The sequence below is a fragment of the Cyanistes caeruleus genome, chromosome 1 (assembly GCF_971803275.1).
Source record: "Cyanistes caeruleus chromosome 1, bCyaCae1.hap1.1, whole genome shotgun sequence".
Classification (NCBI taxonomy): Eukaryota; Metazoa; Chordata; class Aves; order Passeriformes; family Paridae; genus Cyanistes; species Cyanistes caeruleus.
Genome location: NC_141701.1, coordinates 43,537,803 through 43,559,761, shown reverse-complemented (window position 1 = coordinate 43,559,761; position 21,959 = coordinate 43,537,803). Strand labels below are relative to the sequence as shown.

General features: G+C 43.1%; 1 protein-coding gene across 1 annotated transcript in view; it reads right to left on the bottom strand.

Moving 5' to 3' along the window:
• Nucleotides 1-21,304, bottom strand: part of KLHL14 (kelch like family member 14) — a 59,304-nt gene extending 38,000 nt beyond the window's left edge. The window contains exons 1-3 of the mRNA XM_086889292.1: nt 21,028-21,304; nt 19,027-20,009; nt 4,840-4,961 (exon numbers count right to left, since the gene is read on the bottom strand). Of these exons, the coding sequence (XP_086745418.1) occupies nt 4,840-4,961; nt 19,027-19,964 (1,060 nt within the window). The 5' untranslated portion in view covers nt 19,965-20,009; nt 21,028-21,304. The remainder of the gene's footprint in view (nt 1-4,839; nt 4,962-19,026; nt 20,010-21,027) is intronic.
• Nucleotides 21,305-21,959: the final 655 nt, after the last annotated feature.

The window sequence follows — 21,959 nt, the reverse complement described above, 5'->3', positions numbered from 1 at the left end:
TTTTACCTTTTGTGCTTCAAAGAAAAGGGAATTTTAGACTGAAGCAGGGAATCGCTGTATATCTAGAAACCTGTAAGACACAATTTCTCTTCTAGTCATCGCTTCTAATCAGACAGATGGATAAATTGCTATAGGAAAAAAAAAAACCCACAAAAAAACTCACCTAAAACAATGACTGCATCATTTTTATTTATTTCTTGCATTCTCTGTTCACATAGCAAGAAATTTAATTCCAGTTAGATCATTCTCTTCTGATACTTTTTTCTTTCATTTAATATATTTTTAAATGCTTAGAAGCATTATGACAGAAATGCATGTATTTTTTTGCCCTGGTTTATACCCATCATCCTTACCATTACAAGAAGACAAAAGCATTAAAGTAAAATTAATCATGTCAAAAGATTTTAGCAAAAAACAAGGGAGACCATGCATAAAGCATCGCTTTGTCTAGTGTGAAGTCACGCTCTGATTAAAAACATATAATGAAAGTGAAAGTAATACATCATTGCCTTAGCAGTAGGGTTTTTGGGGAAGCTATGCAATTCTGAACACAAAAAAATCTTTATAGGCTCTGGATTTTGCAATTATTATGGAATAATTCTAACAAACAAAACATTGTTTCACTTCCTTAAAGTTTAATTAATCTTAAACGTTGCAGTGAAAACAACCAACCAAAGGAGTTCTAGAATTAAACACAGACTCCTGGCAGGACCTTAACTGGTAATTAAAACCCAAGCAGCAGTGGCTGGTTCTGAGCAGTGAGGCATGAGGTGGTGACACAGAGACCCCCCCCTCCCCACTGCCCCATATCCAGTAAGTAGTTATGAAGACTACAAAATATCATGGAATAATGAAAACCCATTAACAGAGCAGAACTTTTGCTGTTACTGAGGGCTGTCACACACCCATCAGCTGCTCCATTTCTGTCACTGGGCAATGGTAGCCTGTTGCTGCTCCATGACCTACGTAGTACCCAGTTAAAAAGCGAACTGGTGTTTGTGCACACATAGGCAAGCCTGAAAAGAAACTGCAGTGAAGATATTTGCTGTACTTTGCCATAAAGTCTGCAAAAGCCTCGACTTGGCTCAGGCACAATTGTGCAATAAGTATTTCAAATTAAACACCAACGTGCACATTATGATGTGCACAATATTATTTATAATCTCAGATTAGGATTGTGCCCATATCAAGAAAAATTAGGTGGTAATAAAATCTTTGTAAAATGCCACTTACTTACTCCTTTTTTTTCCCTCTTTATTCTGCTTCTATGTTGTCAACATATAAACAATAACTCCCTGAGAAATACCAGATAGGAAAAATACACAGTAATACTAGACTGTGAAAAATCTACCGATCCCCTGAGCCATAGCATTCTTGCCTATAGATGATGACATTAAAAAATTGGAAATGGGTGCATGCTTCCCCTCCTCTCCTGGGTCTATGAACAAGGCAAGTTGTTTTCCTGATACCTTTCGAATTACTCCCATTAGTACTGATGCATTTGGTGCTTTGGCTATCCAGGCAGAGAGAGGTGGGCAGGATCCCCTGCCAATAGATCTAGTCTTGTCTAGGGAACAAAATGAGATTGCTCCTCTGCTGAGCTGTCATACTCGACAGCTCATGCTGTTCCACCTGCACCCATCCTCGCAGCTCCAACTGCAGTGCCATGGAGTCAGTAGTTCCTGATGGTTGATCTTCTCCTGTTCCTTATGCATCACACAAGGCAGGACACAGAGCCCTAAGCAACTGAGTGCTGAGAAGTGAGACACTCTCCGTGCTGAGAAAGAAAAAGGAAACAGACAAGCAGGTCCCTCTCAAATGAGTCTGTAAACCCTGCTGGGGCTCCTCTCAGTGGAGAGTGACAAGAGGAGATTCAGGCTCCTCTCATCTATCTCCTCCTCGATGGCCCTGCCACTGCAGCCAGGACTGAGTGTTCGCTCCTTTCCCACCATCCCTATCCCCAAATGCCACTGGAACAGAGAGCAGAAAACAAGGAATGTAAATGGGTTTGGAAGAAGGGAGGGGGAATTTCTGTGCACACTTACATTGGATCAGTAAGCCCCTAAGTGCAGAATGTGGCATTTTGTTGGTGTGTGGGGGAGCCTATTGGCAGCCAGAAGGTTAAAGAAAAAACTTTGTAACAAAGGAAATCAAATACACCTAAGGCGATAATAAAATAGAACATTTTGAAATACCAGACTACAGGAACTGAAATTCTTCCCATCACAGAACCTCATGAGCAGGACATAGCTTTTGCTCTGCCCCTATTCACTAAGGAGCAAACCCCTCATCTGCACTTACAAATTGAGAATGAACCGCAACATTAGGACTGAAAGCACTATCTAAATAAGTGGGGAAAAAAAAAAAACCAGAAAAAAAATCTTCTGCCTTTGCTCCTGATTGAGTATCTCTGATAAGACAACAGTGGATTGAGAGAGAGATAAAAGAATAAAGCAAGAAAACTCCTTCCTAAATTTCAAAAAAGTACATGACAAATAAAGATAGAACTATGTCCTTAAATTCATCCCCCCTAAACGTCATAGTATGTTGATACCACACCATAGCTGCACTGAACTATCACTATGTTGTAGGCTTGTGCAGTCTCTTGTCTTCCAAAGACTTTTCAGTCACAGTTCTTCAAGTCCCTGCACTCCTATGCTGTAGTTCTTCAATGTTTCACAAAAATGGACTGAAGATCTACTTGGACTTCCATTCTCTCTTAAGATAGAAAAACAAGAGGATACTTGAAACTCTTATTTCACCTGTTTTTGTTTGGTTTTTTGGTTTTTTTTAATAGTTATTGCTAACATTTTGTGAGTAGTAAGATATTTTCTAAGAAATAATGCCTGTTAACATTTTGTCTTTTTCAGTGTGAAAAGACAGGCATTCTCCTCTGCGTTCTTCAAACTTTAGCCCAGGCCAAGAGGGCATCCTTTTCTGGCAGGATTTGCAAGAACAGGATTACTCATGTCAAGAGAGGGCTGTGTATTTGACAGCTGTTGTCTCAGCCAGCACTGAGACAGATCCTGGGACCTTCAGGACTTCCAGTGGCCAGGGCTGCAACAGATGCCTTGTGTTTTTAACCGCAGCATAGAATGTTTCGTGCACTGACATAATGGAATGGGAACTTTTCTTCTCTGTTTCTAAAGGCAACACAGGAAAGACTACATTCTCTACATAAAATTATTCTGAAACATCTCTCAACACCACCACAGACAGTGTTACTCCAACACTAGAGATGGACATTTAACCAGAGCATTAAGGTATCCTGCCTTTGAGTAGTTTCCCACAGTCTTGGAGACTGCAAGGCAATGTAAATAACCAAGAGCTGAGTAAATTCCATTCTTACAAATTCTGACAATCTACAGCTAGTTAGGATTCAGAAAAAAGCTTTTTACTTTAATTCAGTTGAGAGTTCAGATCTTGAAGCAAGAGATCCATTTCTCCTGCCTCTCCTGTTGAGCCACTGGATTAGACACAGCAAATGAAAAAAACACCTGGACAGTTCTGCCTTAGGCAGTAGCATTGATTTTTCACTGACTTACCATCTTCAGAATTTTCTTAGAAGTAGTGTACAGAGACGAGTATCGTAACTTACTATTCTGAAAAATGTGAAGCACAATATATTCCCTAGCACAGGTGCTGTAAACTTTTATAATGTACACTTCATATAACCTTTTGTAATTGTCATTCCTACACAACACCCTCAACTATTAGTCCAGGTCATCTATACCTAAACAGTCTTTACGTGACACCACTTTGTGAAAGGCTCCTAAATCTTCCATGGGAAAAAAATCAATCTGCAAGGGCATTATTTCAAGTCCTGCATCATAGCAATTTTAAAATTTTTTTCATCCTAACCTGTGCATGTAATATTAATGTGGATGTATGCCATTATAGGGTTTTGTATAAGGGAGAAGAACAAAATTCTGTAAAATGTATTTTACTGGGGGGGGGAAAAAAAAAAAGCAGGTCTAATAGGAAATCCAGGTTTTACCAGTTGTCCAGTTTTAGAAGTATGGTTTTGATTTATGGATCAAAATTGCTCATTTATTATTTTATCTATACTGCTTTGGGCAATTTTGACAGTTAAAATTTAGTTTTATTGACCAATGCAGCCAGTTTAGCCACAAGGGGACTAATGCACACACAGCCTGCTGCACTCAAGAAGCTATGATTTGATTCCATGACCAAGTCAGACTGGGAATCACAACCAACATAACAATAAGTTCCAAATCTCGATGCTCGAGGCAAAATACTTACTCTAAAACCAATCCACTATTAAAAGAAGGTGGGAAAGAATTTTGAGATAGCAGCCTCCATGCACTGTTTATTGTAGCTGATATATTCCACCAATGCTTCTGTCAGCAATGGACGCAGGGTAGTACAGAGGAAACCTTTCTTTAATGATTGTGGACAACAGATAAAGCTGGAAGAAGGAAATGAAAATGCAAAAGAGAATCAAAGGTGTGCTCTAGTACTGTGGCTTACCAGGGATCTGACTCTTGAAAAAAATGTATTGAAAAAACTGCCTTTTTTTTTTCTAAACCAGATTTTATTCATATATACATAAATATGCATGGGTTCATGTTGCAGCTTGAAAGACTTACAAGTTTACTTAAAAAAAAAACTTACTGGAATGATTTTAAGCCAATGTTAATTTAGGCCTATCCTATTATAAAATTAGCATCTTCTGCAATCTCAATTTATTGCTCCATTGTGAAGCCCCTTGTGATACATAAACAAATCTCTGAAGAGAAACAAATCAATAAAGAGTCTAATTTGATTAACCATGTTTTTAAATTCATCAAGACAACTGTACAAAAATAAACCACTTACTTGTCAGTATTTTCCACGTCTTCTTTTCATCATCATAATACTGAACCAAATTGCTGGGTAGCCGGTCAGGTCCGGGAGGCAATCCTCCAACCAATAACAGCATTTTCTTATTGGAACGAATTCTTCACCCAAAACAAGAGGAAAGATGAACAACCACATTACTGAGGAGTATTTTTAGTGGCAACAAAATCATAACCATCAAAAGAATGTTCACTGCTTGCAGTTTCCTATTTCATTTTTTTGTGTTTCTTTTCCCAATCATGTCTCAACAATTTCTTGAACCAAGCAGAAAAATGATCAGAAAAGCTGCATATCTCTCTACTCGTGGAATAATAAGCTTCCTTTATGCAATTTGTTAGAGGTTCATTCTAGAACGACCTTTTTCTTATATTATCCCTTTAAATCATCACTCTTTACAGCTGAATACACATGAAATGCTCTGGAGTTGTACTAAGGTTAAGCATTAAAGTTGCATGTCAAAAATCGTATTAGTCAAAATCATTATTATAAGCCATTCTACACTCAAAGAACCTTGAAAAAATTAAGGTTATGCAGAGAGTTTGTGAGCCAACTCTTTAATCACACACTGAACTTCAGATATATAGTTTAGTACAATTAGCAGCACTGGGCTAATGGTTATGGGTTAAATGCTACTTACAAGCACTTTTGTTTGTTTAATTTAGTCCAGACTCTTGCTTTCATTCTCCCCCCCGGCTCTCCCCCTCGTCTTCGCTCTCCCCCTGTGCACCACTGGCTATAGCAACACCAATTGGTAAAAATGAGACTGTGATGTTGTTGTGAGCCTCCCCAGAGTGGAGCCCTGCCAATGCTTGCCACTGATCCAGCGGCATGAACCTGCTCAACTGTGCAAAGTCACTCTAATTCCCTCCCTCTGTTTTTCTACCTTCTCCCCCAGGGGGCAACCACTGAAAGGAGTGACTACCCACCCATCAAGAGCTGGCAATTCGCTGCTATTAACCGTGACCGTGATTCCCAATCTGCCTGGCAGTTCTTAAGAACAGGACTGCAATGTCTCATCTGCAGTAAAAGTGGTTATCTGCACCCTGGCCTCCAATGCCCCACCTGATGAACGTACAATTTCTCTGCAGCATTAAGGGATTTAACACAATTGTAAGTGAAAACTGGAGGGGAGGCCCAGACCCCCAGATGAGCCCTGGATGCTTTAATAGTCACTTTGCATATAATTGAACTCCCACCGGTTATACTTAGCTTGGGTGAGATAACACTGAAATAAAGGTCTGGGCTCAAAATGTTCCTGTTAGGTAGGAAGGTGACGTAGCCTGGAACACATCCATCCATATGAATGACTCTGCAGCGGGACCTTGCATTTGACAGAACACACCCTTGTCAAACACCATTTTCCCAGGCGTGACAACACCCGGGTAGCACTCTGTGTGTCAGTCTGCAGCAAACGCCCCGGCCAAGAAAGGCACAGAGCGCCACGAACCAAAGCCTACCACCAGAGATGCTCTTGGCGGGGTCAAAGCACCACCCAGGAGCTCCAACCTCAGCAGTGCACTCCAGCAGTGGGAGCTTTACAACTCAGGCACACTCATGGCTTCACTCCAGCTGCTGCCTAGAATGTGTGTTGGTGATTTACAATTTGTACGATTTACATTTGTAGCAGGACAGCATTTTTTGAGAAGAATGGGCAAAACGAACTAGATTCTGCTGCAGACATGCACCAACCACAAGGAACACCCTTCAGGAAGGGAACACACAGCTGAGGGCTTGATCCACACAATGCTCCAGAATAAAATTTGTCAAATGGCTGTCCCAAAGGCAATTATAGACTACAGATACATCTATGACAAGGATAGCCAGGAAACTATCTGACATATGGCCTTATTTGTATTTTTTTAAACAGATTTAGGGTTCAGAGAAGGTCATGAATTGACAGTGGATGAAACAAAACCCTCAGTGCAGGAGCAGGAGTTAAACCATGGGGGAAGTGACACTGTCCCATGCTGTCCTACCCCTTGATTCTCTCCCAGCTTGGGGAGAACCCCTGCAGTGCCTCAGTCTTTCTGACAAGCCAGCCTTTGATGCCTGCACTGCACCTGCTATGTGCTGTCAAATGAGGACTGTTACCTGCCCAGCAGACTGTGGCTGTGTAGGATATCAGGAACCATCTCATGATCACTGTCAGCACAGATTCCATAGTGAGACCAAGCTCTGGGGAAAGCTTACTAAAGCACTGCCAGCGTCTTTTAACGTTCAGTCTTCCCAGTAAAGTTTTTAATGAGAGAACATTTGATAAAAACTATGCAACATGGGAGTATGATAAACTGTTTTTGGTATGAGTTAGGGATGACTGCACACGTAACAAGTGGCAGAGCAAACCAGAGCCATAAGTCAGTTATGCATGGCCATCCCTAACGATAGAGGATAAATTGTTTATTCCAGCCCTCCTGTGTTGTATGTTATATCACAATCAACTCCCCGTGCATTGTAAAATTCAGAATGCCCTTGCAAGGTTTACTTGATAAAGGAGTTTATTTTGATTTTCATCTTTCATCTGTAAAACTCCCTTCTAACTCCAAAGCACTGTGAAAATCCAATGAATGGCCAAGGCTCAATAGTTAAGGTGAAGAATGAAATGTCAGATATAACTCTGAGTTTCCAGACTTTGGCAGTTGCAACTGTCCTTAACATTACTTTTTCAGCTAAACAGTCTGAGAAGCTACTGTTTCTTGAGAAGGAGCAGTACTGCTATATTGGTATGCTTATAAACTATTAATTTTTTTAATATGTTTCAAATGGGAAGTAGCAAGAACAGAGACCTTTAGTAAAAGTTTAGTAAGAACTTAATAGTCAGCAAAGTCTCTAATGAAAGCACAGGGAAATTTCACATGGCAAAGAAGAGATGGGTACTTATACTCAAAATATCTAATCCGTCTGCATTGAGAGCTCTTCCAATGAACCAAGTAAAGATAATACAGTGGCTAAAGACCTGCAGGCTTTAAACTGATATGTTTCCTTGGAGCCAAATCTGGCTTTTAAGTTTTAATGTGAAATGCTACAATTTAGGTTTTGAAAAAAGATTTTCTTTATTATGTCATATTTATGTTTCATATTGCACTAAGCAGTGCTGTTAAGAATCTTACAATGCATTCTAAAATATGAAAAACTTGTAAATGACCACTGCTTTTATGCAGAAGACTTTTCCAAATATAAATAAAAATGTACTTCTGTGAAACACTATGATAAAGACAAGATTTAAAAATACATATAATACACTGAGCAAGATAAAGCTTCCTCCTTTCTTGTATTATTACATGTTTGCTATTTGGATAATACTATATCTGACACACTCTTTTTTCCCACAGTCCTTATTTTATAGTGTAATATACTATTCAGTTACATGCTGTGGTTCACAGTGCCCCCAGTCAGGATTCTGTGATCACCTTGTGTTCTGTTAACATTAGTGGGTCTTGGTCTGGGATGGCTAAACCATGGACAGGCAGCCTGATGTCATGGCAAAAAAGTTGAGATAAATTTATCCACATGTTATCTTGAAAGCATTACTTAGACCTAGACTCCAAATCTTTAGATCTCACTGATGAACATGCACGTGTTCTTATTATTCTGCACACATATTGTAGTTTCTGTTCGGTTAAGATTTTAAAACACTTAATTCACCTTAATTAAGTTCCTGAGTACCTCATGTGGTGTGAAATTTATTTTGCCAACTTACAAGGCTGGAAACCAAAGTATATTTCAAAGTCAACATTTTCAAACTTGTATAGTTTCCCTCAGGCACACAAACCCATGAATTTGAGTACTCAAAGAAGTGGCTTCATTTTCAGAGATACCCATCAACATAACTAAATCCTACTCACTTCAAAGGTAGCAGCAGATGCCCATCAGCTCTAAAACTCAGATCACCAGTCCATGGTCTAAACTAACAATGCATATTAATGGCAAGAGACTGAGCCCAAGAGAGTTCATAGAGTCACAAGAAATCAGTAGAAAAGGCTGTAAGAGATCTCAACACTCCTGACAACCACTCCTACTCTTTTGCAACCTTGATGGCCTCATGTTAATAGAAAACGCATGAATGGGAAATACTCTTCTTGTACATTGTTTTTCTTTATTAACATATCCATCAATCTTGTACTGGTGGGTTTTCCTTATCTGGGCAATTAGTAGAAGTTCATTCTACAAAAGCTGGCAAGAAAACAAGCCTCAATAACATGTTTGCTCCAGACTCTTCCAGTTTTTAAACAATGCACTAAGGCTCTGTCCTCTGTTAGGGAATGCAAAGAAAAAAAAAGGAAAGAACACAACCATGAAGTGGCAATCCTGTTCTTAATGCATCCAGTGTAGTGTTACACATCAGAAAGAAAAATGCATCTTAAGGCATATAAGTGATCATGGTCATCAATGAGAAAAAAAAGAAGAAAAAAAAGAAAAAAAAGCATTCAACTATACTCTTCTCTTAAATCAGGGCCGTAGTAAACCCAGAAGTTTGGATCATAAATTATCTTTTCATATAGGCTATCACCATGGCTTTGAGTATGGAGAGAACCAGGTAGCTCTTCAGAGCAGGGACTTGACAGATATGATGGCATCCTTTCTCTTGCTTCAGTGCTGACCTTAGACACAGCAGAGCCAAACTGAACTCCAGGTGTTTGCCCACTGAACTCGAGCACTAGCAAAACTAGCCATAAGACCAGCACAGACCCAGCAAGGGCAGGTGAATGCGTGGTGGGTTTTACTTATATTGTCACACCTCATTACATCAAAGGATTTGAGAAACTGGAGTCTGACAGTGCCACTGTCAAAATAAGAAGCAAGAATGTCAGAAAAGGGGGTTATATTAACCTGCAGCAGAAACAAATGATTTCAGAGAGATTTAGATACCAACTTCTAGGTAACAGAAAGAGAGGTACATACTATCTCAATCGACATTTCAGTTGCAGACCTTTTGTTTGTTAGCACCAAAAACTTAATTTCATCTTCAGAAACCAGGATGGTCTTTAGCAACCCTTCTCTTCTCAAAAGGCAGCTGAAGGGGTGCTGTGTTCAACAAAAAAAGTGGTTGACAACCAAGCTGCAGTCTACGAAACTGAACAAATGTTGCAAGCATCCATTTGCCCATGACTGGAAAAAAATGTTTTGCCATTGAGAACATGGGATGTGATCTTCAACAATTAACTTCCCAGCTCCTAGATGGGCATTTCAGTGCAACAAAAGTGTCATACGAAAACTGCTTATTTCAATGGATTTTGGCTTCCATAGTTGACTGCAAAGATAGCCATGATTAGTAACACATGTTTAATAGAGAGGAAATCTAATTATCCGGGAGTTTAACGATGAACTCAATGAAAGCCATAAGGTACAATGTAAAATTTATTTTGGACAAAGGAATTTTATGAGGTTTAGTTATCACATAAAATGAATTAACAAACATCATAACCTATAGGTGAATAGGCATCCAGAATCTCTTCCTAACTCTACAGCACTGCTAGGGCAAGGACCTGGGTTCTCACAGTAAACAGACCAAATCCTGCATGTCTTTCTCCTTATGGATAAAGTACAGACGTTAAGAATATCCTGATTTTGTCAAAATGTAAAGCATGATAAAGTCTCTTGCAAATTATGACCAATAAATTGTTTACTTGTTCAGTTCAAAGAATATTCAAAAATCTGCTGAATGCATGGAAGTTGCTTTATGAATGGATTTTTTTGCCTCTTCTAATTTTCACCTATTTCCCCAGGCATACCAGAAAGAATATGAAAAAGCTTTCTAGAAATAGTAAAAACCAGTCTTATAATGAAGATTTTGGGTTTCATCTTTTCATTCTCCACATAGGCATGCTTTGCAGAAGGCCCCAGGTACCAGATTTCATTGCAGCAGAGCTCACAGTAATGTTCACTGAAGATGACACTAGTTTAATACATGTTGCTGACCACTGACAAAATGAAGTTTAGGAAGACAAATACTAAGCTGAGAATGATTTGCTGCAGACATTGATTGTTGGCCTTCTCCTCTGAATCTACTAGAAGGTTTTTTTTTAAAAAAATTGTCCAATACTCTAAAAAAAGAGAAAAGGCACAGAAAAGATTTAGTTAAGGTTTGATTTAACAATAATCATTCCTTTTCCTTCTAAAAGCATAAGTCTTAGGGTAAGTGAATATTTTATCTGGCAGGCCACACTTAACTGTTACAAAGTTAACTTACAAGTTAAAGTTCCTTTACAAAGTTGTCAGGAAGTTTTCCATTCCCTGTATAAAAACAACTTAGAATCTGTTTGAAGGTCTGAAAACCCCATTTTTCTTTATGAAATCAATCCCACTACTGTTGATCTCTAAGTTAATATTTAACAGTTAGCTTTCAGCTTTTAGCTGGAAGATTTTTTTAAAGTCCATGTCCCTTCCTTTTTGGGGTAAAAGCCTCTGATGTAATAGGTAGATTAGCAGTGGTAATTATCCTGGAAGAGTGACACCTATCCAGTGCTCCTTTGGGAAGAACACAGAGGGGTGTCTTTCTCTTCTTGGCCTTCCTGCACTACCAGATGCTAAAGATATCCTTACTGGCCACACACAGAGTATCTGGAGCACTCCAAGGGAGGTGGATTCAAAGGAATGTTACTAGCAAACCAAATTGGTGAATGAGACACAAACCCTCCTGTGTCATGAATCTTATCAGTAAAATTATTCAAACAACAGATTTTCTGCACTGACAGAAGTTCTGAAAAACCTTCAAGTCATTCCCTTTATCGTGAATATAAAAAAACCCCAAACAACAAAATACCAAACAAAACAAACAAACAAACAAAAAAGTAAAAAATAAGTGCTTTTGCAAATTGCTTTCACTTCCTCACTTCATTTTGTTTGGCCTTTTTTTGGGTTTAGTTTGTTGGCTGCTTCCATTTTTTTTGGTTTTTTTTGGTTTTTATTGTTCTGACAGAGGTTGTAAAATGGCCTTAAAGAATGCTTCAAAGTCATCAAATCAGCTTTTCAATTTTTTTCCCCTAGGAAATTTCAACCAACTCTTATTTTTTGATTTTCAGACTGTGGAAAGTCAAGAAAGTTCTTTTTTGTTTAATTCTGTGTCTGATGTCCATGTCAACAGAAGGTCTCTGCATCAGAGGCTGTGTTCTCTCCAGCTGAGGCTCCTTTTCCTTAGGAAGCCAAAGGAAAGAAACACACCTTGCTGCCAGCTCGCTCAAGGTGTGACTTGTTACCTTTTCTATTGGTTTGTTTGGGTTGTTTTTTTTTTTTTTACTGAAAGAAGGCATCAGTTGGGGAATGCAGGAAGAACCAACTGTGGCACCAACTTCTATTTACTTCCAGCTTCACTGCAAACCGTCTGCTTCCATTGAACTTGGCAGCTGACAATATTTGCTCAGTTCATTGTCTGCTTTCCAAGAATACAGCAAGTGTTGACTACTAAGTACTAGGCATGACAGTCTTTAAAGAAAATTTCAGGGAAGCAGCAAATATGAAAAATGTTGCCAGCAAGTATCTACCAATAGTTTTCAACTTTCCATGGTCTTCAATTTCTTTAGATGATCCTTTGGTAAACATGTAATACCAAACAGAGTCTGTTTCAACAAAACCAACATGAAAGATGTTTACAGAGCAGGGGAGTCCAGCTCAAGCGCTTCTTTTAGGATTCCTATTCCCTGCTCAATCTTTTCAGGCCATGCTGAGCAAAGGATAATAACAAACCTTACTCTAATTTAGAAAATGTCTTGGATTCTAAAAACACAGGAGTTGTTTGAAAAGATGAAACAGTGTTTTTACAGATTATATAGATTCTTTCATAACATGAGTTTAACAGAACCAAAGCTTTTTCCCGGCAAACTACTTTCTGTTGATTTTGTGCTCTACATTAACTCTCCTCACTCCCCTTACCTCCAAGGCTCCCTGTGCTTTCTCTTCAAGTACAAGTCCAAACAATTACACCAGCACAGCTCTGTTCCATTTACTGCTCAGCAGTTACAGACTCAGAATCTCCATATTCTTCTGCTATAAAGACTATAGAGACCCCAGGCCACAACATGCCCTCTAAGACCCTCTCTTTTCTATCTCTTCTCTCCACGTGAAGGGGATGCACATCAGGCACAGAGCGAACAGAAAAGTCTCAGACCAGTAGCAAAGACACACATGTCTGATGCTCACCATGATCCTATGGCACTCCATTTGTAAAAGGTACACCCTAAGCATAAATCATTCCAGGAGGACTTTGTCTGAAATGGGACTTTGTTGTCTAGAAGGCTCCACACCACTCATGTCTTCCCAATGGGACAGAGATGGATTGTATTACCAAAGGATGGGCAAGAACAGCGCTGGAACTCATGACAGACAGCTCTGCTTTTAGGGACCTGCATGACTTGTAAAGCTGTTATGTAGACTGTCACAGGTGGTGGAAAGAGGTATTTTTGCTCCAGCATTTGATGAAGAAGTTCCCATTTTCATAGGCACTTTGTCATCACTTTGAGTGGTTTAGTAAGATTACTTGCTCTTAAACATAGTTTAATTTTCCCCCTTGAACAAGCTGTTCTGAAATCCAGTAAAAGATTTCCTCTAAGAAAAAGAGTTTGGAGATGCAGGTGTAGGTATTTGAAGCTGCTTCAAGGGCTGAAAAGACAGGGTTACAAAGCCAAGGAGAAGCAAAGTTCAGCAAACTGCAGCACCCTCCAAAGACCCAGGCACAGAGGTCTGGAGCAGTGGGGGTTGGGGTGTGTGTGTGAAGTCAGGAGCCCAGTGGGAGCAGCACTGAGAAGTCAGGGTAAGAGGATCCCAGAGAGAGGATAGACAGAGGTAAAGTTCTGTCTTTGGACAGATTGGATCTGGGGAAGAGCCCTGTCATCCAGGGACATAAATCAGGAGGGACTGCCAGTTCCCAAAGGACACTATTCCAAGCAGTGCCTCCGACTGCAAAACTGACTGGCAGGGCAAGTACATGCACAAGGTGCCTGGCAGCCCTTCTGCACCTGCAGCTGCTGGAAAGATGGTTGTCCATAAAAAAAGGCCATTAAATGCTCCTCATAAGTTATGTGTCTCTGAACAAATACTATAACTGAGCCAAATAAATGGCTATCACCTATGTCTCTGCAGTTCTCAAGGATTTTACCAGCTAGGACATATGGGCCTTTAAAAAGGCTGTGAAAGGACTTTCCTGACCCATAGCAGTCCTTTTAGGACAAAGGTGTTTCCTGTGTTCATAACGTGAGCTCCAGGCCTCCCACCCTTTTGGAAACTCCACATGTCTCTGCTCACACTTCAGCATGAGCTTGTCTCCAATGGCAAATGAATGCATGTGAGGCAAGTAAGGAAAGTAGGTGAGACTAACTGGGATTAAACTGACTACAGGTCTGTGGTTCACTACCCCACTGCCTCTAATGTGTCAGTCTTCCTTCTGCAGCTCAGCTGAGAGAGCCCTGGCACATGTACAATTTCCTGATATTAATTCAAGCACATAAAAACTGATCCAAAGCTCACTAAAATAAACCAGAACCTCACATCCACTTCATCCACACTGTAATGCAAAACTTAATAACTCACATACATTTTAAGATATGTTTTTCTTATCAGGATGTAAATTCGGGATCTGTAGTATTTCTCACTTGCAATTAAGCATGAATAAGAATATTAGTTAAAAATCCAAATATTGCTGTTATGATCACAAAGGGACAGGTAGGTGGTTGTAACCAGAACACAGAGTGCATTTCAATGAAAAATCACACACTTTTTTTACAACCACCAAACATGGGAATCTCTGCCGAGATTCTACAAAAATCTCAGTAGAAAAAGAAGTCAAATTGAACTACGGTCTGTGAGATTTGGAGACAAATAGTGTATGCAAGAAGGAAATTATTTAATTGCCAAGGGATGTAACTGGTTTCTTCAAATTTTTAATCTCCTCTGTAGAAAGTAAAACAGACCAGGCATATATGTCTTCCACATAAATGCCACTGTCTCACGCTGTTCAGCACCTTACATTTTCCTTCTCCATCAAGAGTTATCATCTTCCTACTGAATGAAAACTGTTCATATCATCTTCATCACCTGTCACCATCACTTTCACTTATATTTCCTAACACCAAACAGTCTGGATGACACCCTCTCTTAACTAAAATGAAAAAAAAAACCAAAAACAAATTGTAAACCAAACCACCTCTACAAATAGCTTTAGCAGGACCAGAATTTGCACTTCTAATCTCCCCAAGGTCTAGCAGTCCAGGGAACAAAAGTACAAAAAACCAGATGGGTCTGTACATGCTGGGACTTTGCTGAACCCATAAAACAGCACGAGCAGGCTTAGCCTTCTTATCTCTTTGTCTCCTTATTTCCCTTTTTTTTCTTATGCTCTTTAATTCTGTATTTTCTGCCTAGGACTATACCTATCTTATGTCAATTGGTTGATCTCCATCCATTTTTCCTCCCCCAGACCTGAAAAAGCTTTTCCAGAAACTGAAATACTCAGCTATTGACAACAGATGCTGTTTCTTTTAAGAATCAGTGTCCCCACTTTTGTTTAATTCCCTATCATTTTTTATCTTCCGAGGTCTTTTTCATTTTGCTAGTTTCCTTTCCTGTCTGGTATCCTATTCTTACATTTTTCTGCCTTTAAAACTATCCTTCTCTCACCTCCTCCCTCATTTGTACTTCACTGCTTCTGCTGCTTATATTCCATTTCTCCCCTGGGGTATCTCAACTCATTTATTTTTCTGCATTTCCCCCTCTCCCAGTTTTACTTCTCTCAGTCCCCTCTGCCTTCAGGTATGCAGCTGTATTTGCTGCTCTGCCAGCAGATCCTGGGAGGGGCAGACCAGCCCAAACACCCTTTGCTGGTGAGAGGAGCTGCAGGTGGTAATGCTCTATCCCCAAACTTTCAAAAAATTAAAAATACATACCATGTGTTATATATAATACATTATGTTACACGATGAAGCACAGACATTTTAATCAACTCAATACTCTGGTGAGGATCCAAGAGTCAAACAAATGTCTGGAATATGAACTTTCCTCTAAATGCATTTTCTTCCCAGAACTACAGAAGATGATACAGCACAAAGCTACGTGTCTCTTTCAGGGACAGACAAACATAATTTAAGCCTAATGTTCAGGGTCACTCACCCCACTCCAAGTTGAAATCAACTATGATTTTTCCTAGTGACATCAAAACTGATTGTGTCTCCAGAGGCTTTAACAGCAGCTTGTATGCTGAGGCCCTGGTGAGGTGAGCATCACTGAGCCAACAGTATTGCTAACTTTGCTTGGAGTTGAGCACCTGATTAAATGTCAAATCAAAGCCAAAATATCCATCCCCTGTGGTGAAGTCCTAAACCTCAGAGTGCACAGCAAGGCTCACGAGTCAGGAACATAATTCCTCAACTTTTAAAATCCTGATCATTTAATTGCTGTACCTTAAAAATTAGTTTTACAAAAATACATCAAGACTTTGAAGCATTGCCTTCTCTTAGGAAATTTCATGAAAAGAAACTCCCTACTCTCTCTGTAGGTAAACAGTGTTTTTCACTGCAGCACAAAAGACAACTCAGGTACTTCCTAGCCCCACTTGCACTGCAGGATCTGCATTTGTGGCACAAACATTATAAATACCTTTGCTCACAGAGCACAGACTGCCTGTTGTGAGCCCAAATCTCTTTCCTCCAGCCCTGACCACAGGATTAACTTTATAGTTATATTTCAGAGGAGAATCAGCATATTTTGAGCTTCCTGTTACATTCAATTCCATTAAGAAATGGAAGTAGCCCTGATGCCAGGGTACTCCAAAGTGTGGATATGTAACATACGCGTTTTTTTAAAAGTAGCTTGTCACACACACACACAAAATAATAGAATAATAAAAAAAAAGTTATTTTAAAAAAATGCAGGAAAGTTATTGGCAAATTCTAACACTGAGTGCAATTTTCATTTCTTGAATATGCAGGAAGCAGGTGGCTATGGCACTGGGCTGCTTGCATTTCTCACCAACCCTTACTGTACTGTGCAGGAGCTATTACACTGCACAGGAGGAACAGTTAATCTCTTTCTGAAGACATGTGAATCTTTGGCGAATGACCTTTCATTAAATTCCAAATTACCAAAGTCACCATTACTCACAGAAAAAAGTAATCAGAGTTTTGAAGTCTTTTTCTGTGTAATAATTTTTATGTATTTGCACATGTACTTCACTGCTAGTTACTTTTAAGATTTCCTTCTGCAAATTAGTAACTTAAGGAACTCTTTGCAGATTTTCTTCCTTAAAATAAAATTTTACTGAATGGACATCAACCCGTTAAAATTACTACTTTAGAGAAACTATGAGTAACAGAGAGAGCAAATCTGGAAATCTCTGTTGTCTTGAACATTTTTTTTTTCTTCCTTCATGTTTAAGAAGGCATTTGTACACTTAGGCAGCCTGGCAAAATCTTAAAGTGATTAAGATTCAAAGACGGGCCTTCGTGACCTTTATGCATTTCCAGGAATATCGTCCAAGACCAAAAATGGAAATATAACAATTTCATTCTGCATTACTAAGCATTTCAACACCTCCAACACTTTAACATTTGGAGTATGTTCTAATGCCTGCTTATAAATAAATCTGAATGGTTTTGCATCCAATTCACTGCCACTAAAGAACCCAATCAAGAGAGGCTAGTTACAAGACAACAGTCCCGTAGATACACAAGACATACGTTAGACATACATTAAAGTTGGGAAGGTGACAGCAGGTTTTCACCCACTGTGTTTAAAGGTCTCTGAAATACCACTGTCTGCACAGACTTGCAGACCTATTACAAATACAAAAAGTAGCATTTGTGGTATTTGGAGTCTCCTGTAAGTCATTAAGTGCAACTTAGACTCTCATCCAAGACTACCTAAAGTGCAATCCCTTTGTGTATGTTCTCGCTTACAGGGAAAGCCAGCCCCCAGCACCAGCAGTATCAGATTCTTGCAGCATCCATGACACTTGTAAGCATTCAGTGGTCAGAACACCACTACATATCCTTCAAATGACATGGACCACTGAAGCTGGAAAGGTATCTTCACTGAACCAAGCCGGCTGGTATCTCAGCAATCCACCAGGACACAAGCATCAGCTTGCCCCTGGCAGTGTGCAGAATCTTGCCTGAGGAGTTTGTGGGGTTTGCATTTTTGAAAGTCATCACTTTCGAGTGTTGAAATGCAAAGGGTAGGCACCAGCTTACAACAGTGGCATCTCAGAAACACTTTATGCTGCAAAATAGTTGTATTTGATGTTTTTGATTTCAGAGTGAGAATCAGTTAGACAACAAGGTGATAAGCATGACAGAACACTGAGTGACCTAGCCAGAAATAATAAAAGAGGGCACGCCATCTACAAAGTTAAACCATCTGAGTGCCCATTACATAAAGAATCCTCTGCATTTAATGCGAATAGAATGTATTATCTAAAATATTTTTTAATGTACTAGTTTCTTTCTTGCTGCTGTCAAATAATTAGTAATATGCACCTATTAGTTACAAAGCTTATAATAAACTGAGTATTACAAAGTATGGTCTGATCTCTGTGCTACCACACAACTGTATTATACCAACACTACAAGATGGTATTGTCTTTCCATCTGTGGAAGATGTACAAACATATTCTAAACGAAGATAAATAAATTTGGATATGTTTACTCCTTGTTAAACTGCGTGCTGTGCGTTCACCTCCTAACACCAACCTCATATCGTCAATCTTTGACATCATGATTCATTACCTTATTAAATGAAAATAACTGACATGTCATAGATGTAAGGACTATGAAGTCACAAGTTTCCACGCACATCACCCCACCACCAGCAATATCAGCATGTGCATAGATGATGCAGTTACTTATGTAAATAACAGATTTAGCACTTGGCTATTACAGTTTAAAGACGTAACCCCTTGTTAAGGAATAACATTGCGGGAGAAGAAAAAAAAAAAAATTAATTACGGTCAATAAAACCCGCCAAACGCAGACTCCCAACGCGCGGGCGGCCAGAGGGCCGAGGGGAGGGGACGAAAAGTTTGGTGGTGCAGGGGGCGGGCGGCTCGGCCCCGCCGCCGCCCCCCTCCAGCCGCTCCGGCCGCCGCCCCCGGCCCGGCCCCGGCCCCGGCCCCGGCCCCGGCCCCGCGGGGTCTGCGCCCGCCGGGGCTCCCCGTGAGGGCCGCCCCCCCTCCCCGCCGCCGCTCACCTGCTGGCCAGGCTCTGCCGGCAGTGCTGCCTGAAGGGCATCAGGTGGTAGTTCATGGCGTCCAGCAGCAGCTTCTGGCAGACGGGGTCGGTGCGCATGAAATCCACCGACTGGACCCGCTCCACCAGCTCCGGCGCCGGGATGAGGGCGAAGCGGAGGCGCTTCATCAGGTCCGGGGCGTACTGCATGCGGGTCTCCCGGTCGTGCTCCAGCCAGAGCACGGACATCTGGAAGAGCGCCAGCTCCGACTCGACGGGGGGGGGCAGCGAGTCGAGGAGGGCGCGCATCTCCTCGAAGTTGAGCAGCAGCACGTCCTCCACCAGGTACTTGTTGGCCAGCTTCTTGGTCTCCTCCAGGCCGTGCAGGGCGGCGATCTTGCACACCTGCTTGTAGTTCTGCACCGAGATCTGGTCGTTGAGGAACTGCACGCACAGCTTGGTGACCTGCGGGATGTGCAGGATCTTGCTGACCGACAGCACCTCCTCCACCGTGTCCAGCGAGAGGGTCACGTTGGCCGTGTACAGGTACTCCAGCACCAGCCGCAGCCCGATGGACGAGCAGCCCTGCAGCACCAGGTTGTTGATGGCCCGCGGGCTGGCCAGCAGCTTGTCCTCCGGGGAGGAGGATGGGGTGCCGGGCTCCTCCTGCGTCTGCGGCGGCGGCGGCTCCTTCGGCGGAGCTCCCAGCCCGTCCTGAGCGCCGGGCCCCAGCCCCAGGGCGTGCGGGTGCCCGCCGCTCCCGCCGCCGCTGGAGAACAGGGATCGGAAGTACTGGGAGCAGGAGGCCAGCACGGCCTTGTGGCAGTGGAACTGCTGGCCCTGGGCCGTCAGGGTCACGTCGCAGAAGAGCTGCTTCCTCCACAGCAGGTTGAGGCCGTGCAGCAGGTTGTCGCTGTGGCTGGGGTCGAAGGTGGAGGTCCTGTCCCCGGATCTGGACATGGCGAGCGGCCTCCGGCACACCTGCCTTTTAAGCCCTCCTCCAACCTGGGCAGAGGGGTGGGGAGGAGAGCGGGGTGGGGGGACACACGGGACGACACAACAATAAACACAGAGCTTTAGAGGCCCGGAGGGCGCATCCCGGCTGTGTGCGCAAGGGTGGCGGGGGGCGCAGCCGGGGGACGGGCTCCCCTCTGCCCGCCGAGCCGAGCCGAGCCGAGCCGCCCCCCCCTGCCCGGGACACGGACGGGCTCGCTCGGAGGGGCTGCAACTTGGGAGGGCTAGAGGAGATTTATTTTCTTTTTTTTTTTTTTTTTTTTTTTTGTTTCCTCTCCCCTCTTCACCCCCCACCCCCGTTGTCCTCCCTCCTCGGTGCAAACCGGGCAGTTCTCCAGGGGAGGAGCAAGGAAGCCGGGGACATTGTCAAAGCGGAGCCACCCTCCCAGGACGCCCCCCTCCCAAACACCCAAGCAATCAAACACACCCCCAAATAACACCACCACTCCTTTCCCCCCCCCCCACCCCCACCCCAGCCCCCCAACTCCGCGACGCCCAGAGAAACTACCAAGTGGCTGAAACTCTGCCGGGCAGGCGAGCAGCCCTGCCCGCCCCGCTCGCCGCCAGCCCCCGCTCCCCTCCGGCCGCTTTGGCAACTCGGCGGCGCCAGGACCCGCTTCCTCCCCGGGGGCGGCGTGCCCGGAGCGGGGACCCCGGCACTGGCCGGCACCGAAGTTGAGCCCCGCTCCTCGGCCCAGCGCGGGGGGTGCAATACTTCGCACCCCGGAGCGGGGACGGGGGGGGGATGGAAGCGGCAGCCCCGGGCCCGGCGAGGGGCCGCCCGGCACTGTCCTGCCCGGCTTGCTTCTCCTCGCAGCAGACGGCGCCGCGGCCGCAACTCCGGTAACTACGTGAAGTTCAAGTTGGGGGAAGGACGGGGGAGGCGGGAGTGGGCGGCGGGGAGCGGGGCCGTGCCCGGCGGCCCCCCGGTCCGGCCGGACCCCGCCGCGCCCCCCAGCCCCGGCCCGGGGAGGGGGCTCGGAGAGGCTGCCCCGAGCCGCGGCCGCACCTGCGGAGGCTGCGCAGCCACCGACCCGCGCTGACCGCATCCCGCCCCGCGGAGCGCCGCCGCCGCTCTTCCTCCTCCTCCTCCTCCTCAGCGGGATCCCGCCGAGACCTGCTCCTGCCATTGCAGCGCGCTCAGTCGCTTCTCGCCAATACTGGGCTTCCTCTGCCTCCCTTCACCCCCGCCTCGCCCCATTTATCGGCACAGCGAGGGGCTCCCTCCAGCCGCTTCCCCTGCCCCGGCGCCTCTCAGCCCCGCTCCGCGCCCCGCCGGCGGCTACAGAAACCTCCGGGAGCCTCTCCCTTTAAGTGGACCCGGTCAATCCCCCCCTCCCCACCACACACACACAGACACACACACACACACACGCGTACATACATGCACACACATACACAGACACACATACACTCCTCCTCTTCTCCCTCCCCTTCTTTCTTTCTCGTTTTGCCCATTTCTTGCAATCGGAGTTTATTCTGCAAACGCGTTCGTTACACAACTGCCCCCCCCACCCCGCACACACAGACACCCCTTTCCTCTCCCCCAGCAACAAACAAATGAGGAGGCACTAGAAAATGCACGGAGACGGTTAGACACAAGGCCAGAAACTTACCTGCTCCACAACCAGCTGCCAAAGTAAAGGTTCACTTAAGCTCCCCCCCAAAAAAATCAATTGTCCTTCCTTTTTAAAGGTTTGCTCGCTCCTTCCAAAAAAAAAAAAAAAAAAAAAGAAAAAAAAAAAAAAAGGAGAGAAGAGAAGAGAAAGAAAGAAAGAAAGGAAAAAAAAAAAAACCTTCTGGTTCCCAACTCAGAGCAGTCACTCTTTACAATTTATTTTGTCGTACATCATTTGATCACCATGAATTAGCAACAGCAAGAAAATGTACGAGAGAGAGAGAAGGAGAGAGAGAGAGAAAGAGAGAGAGAGAGAGCGCAGA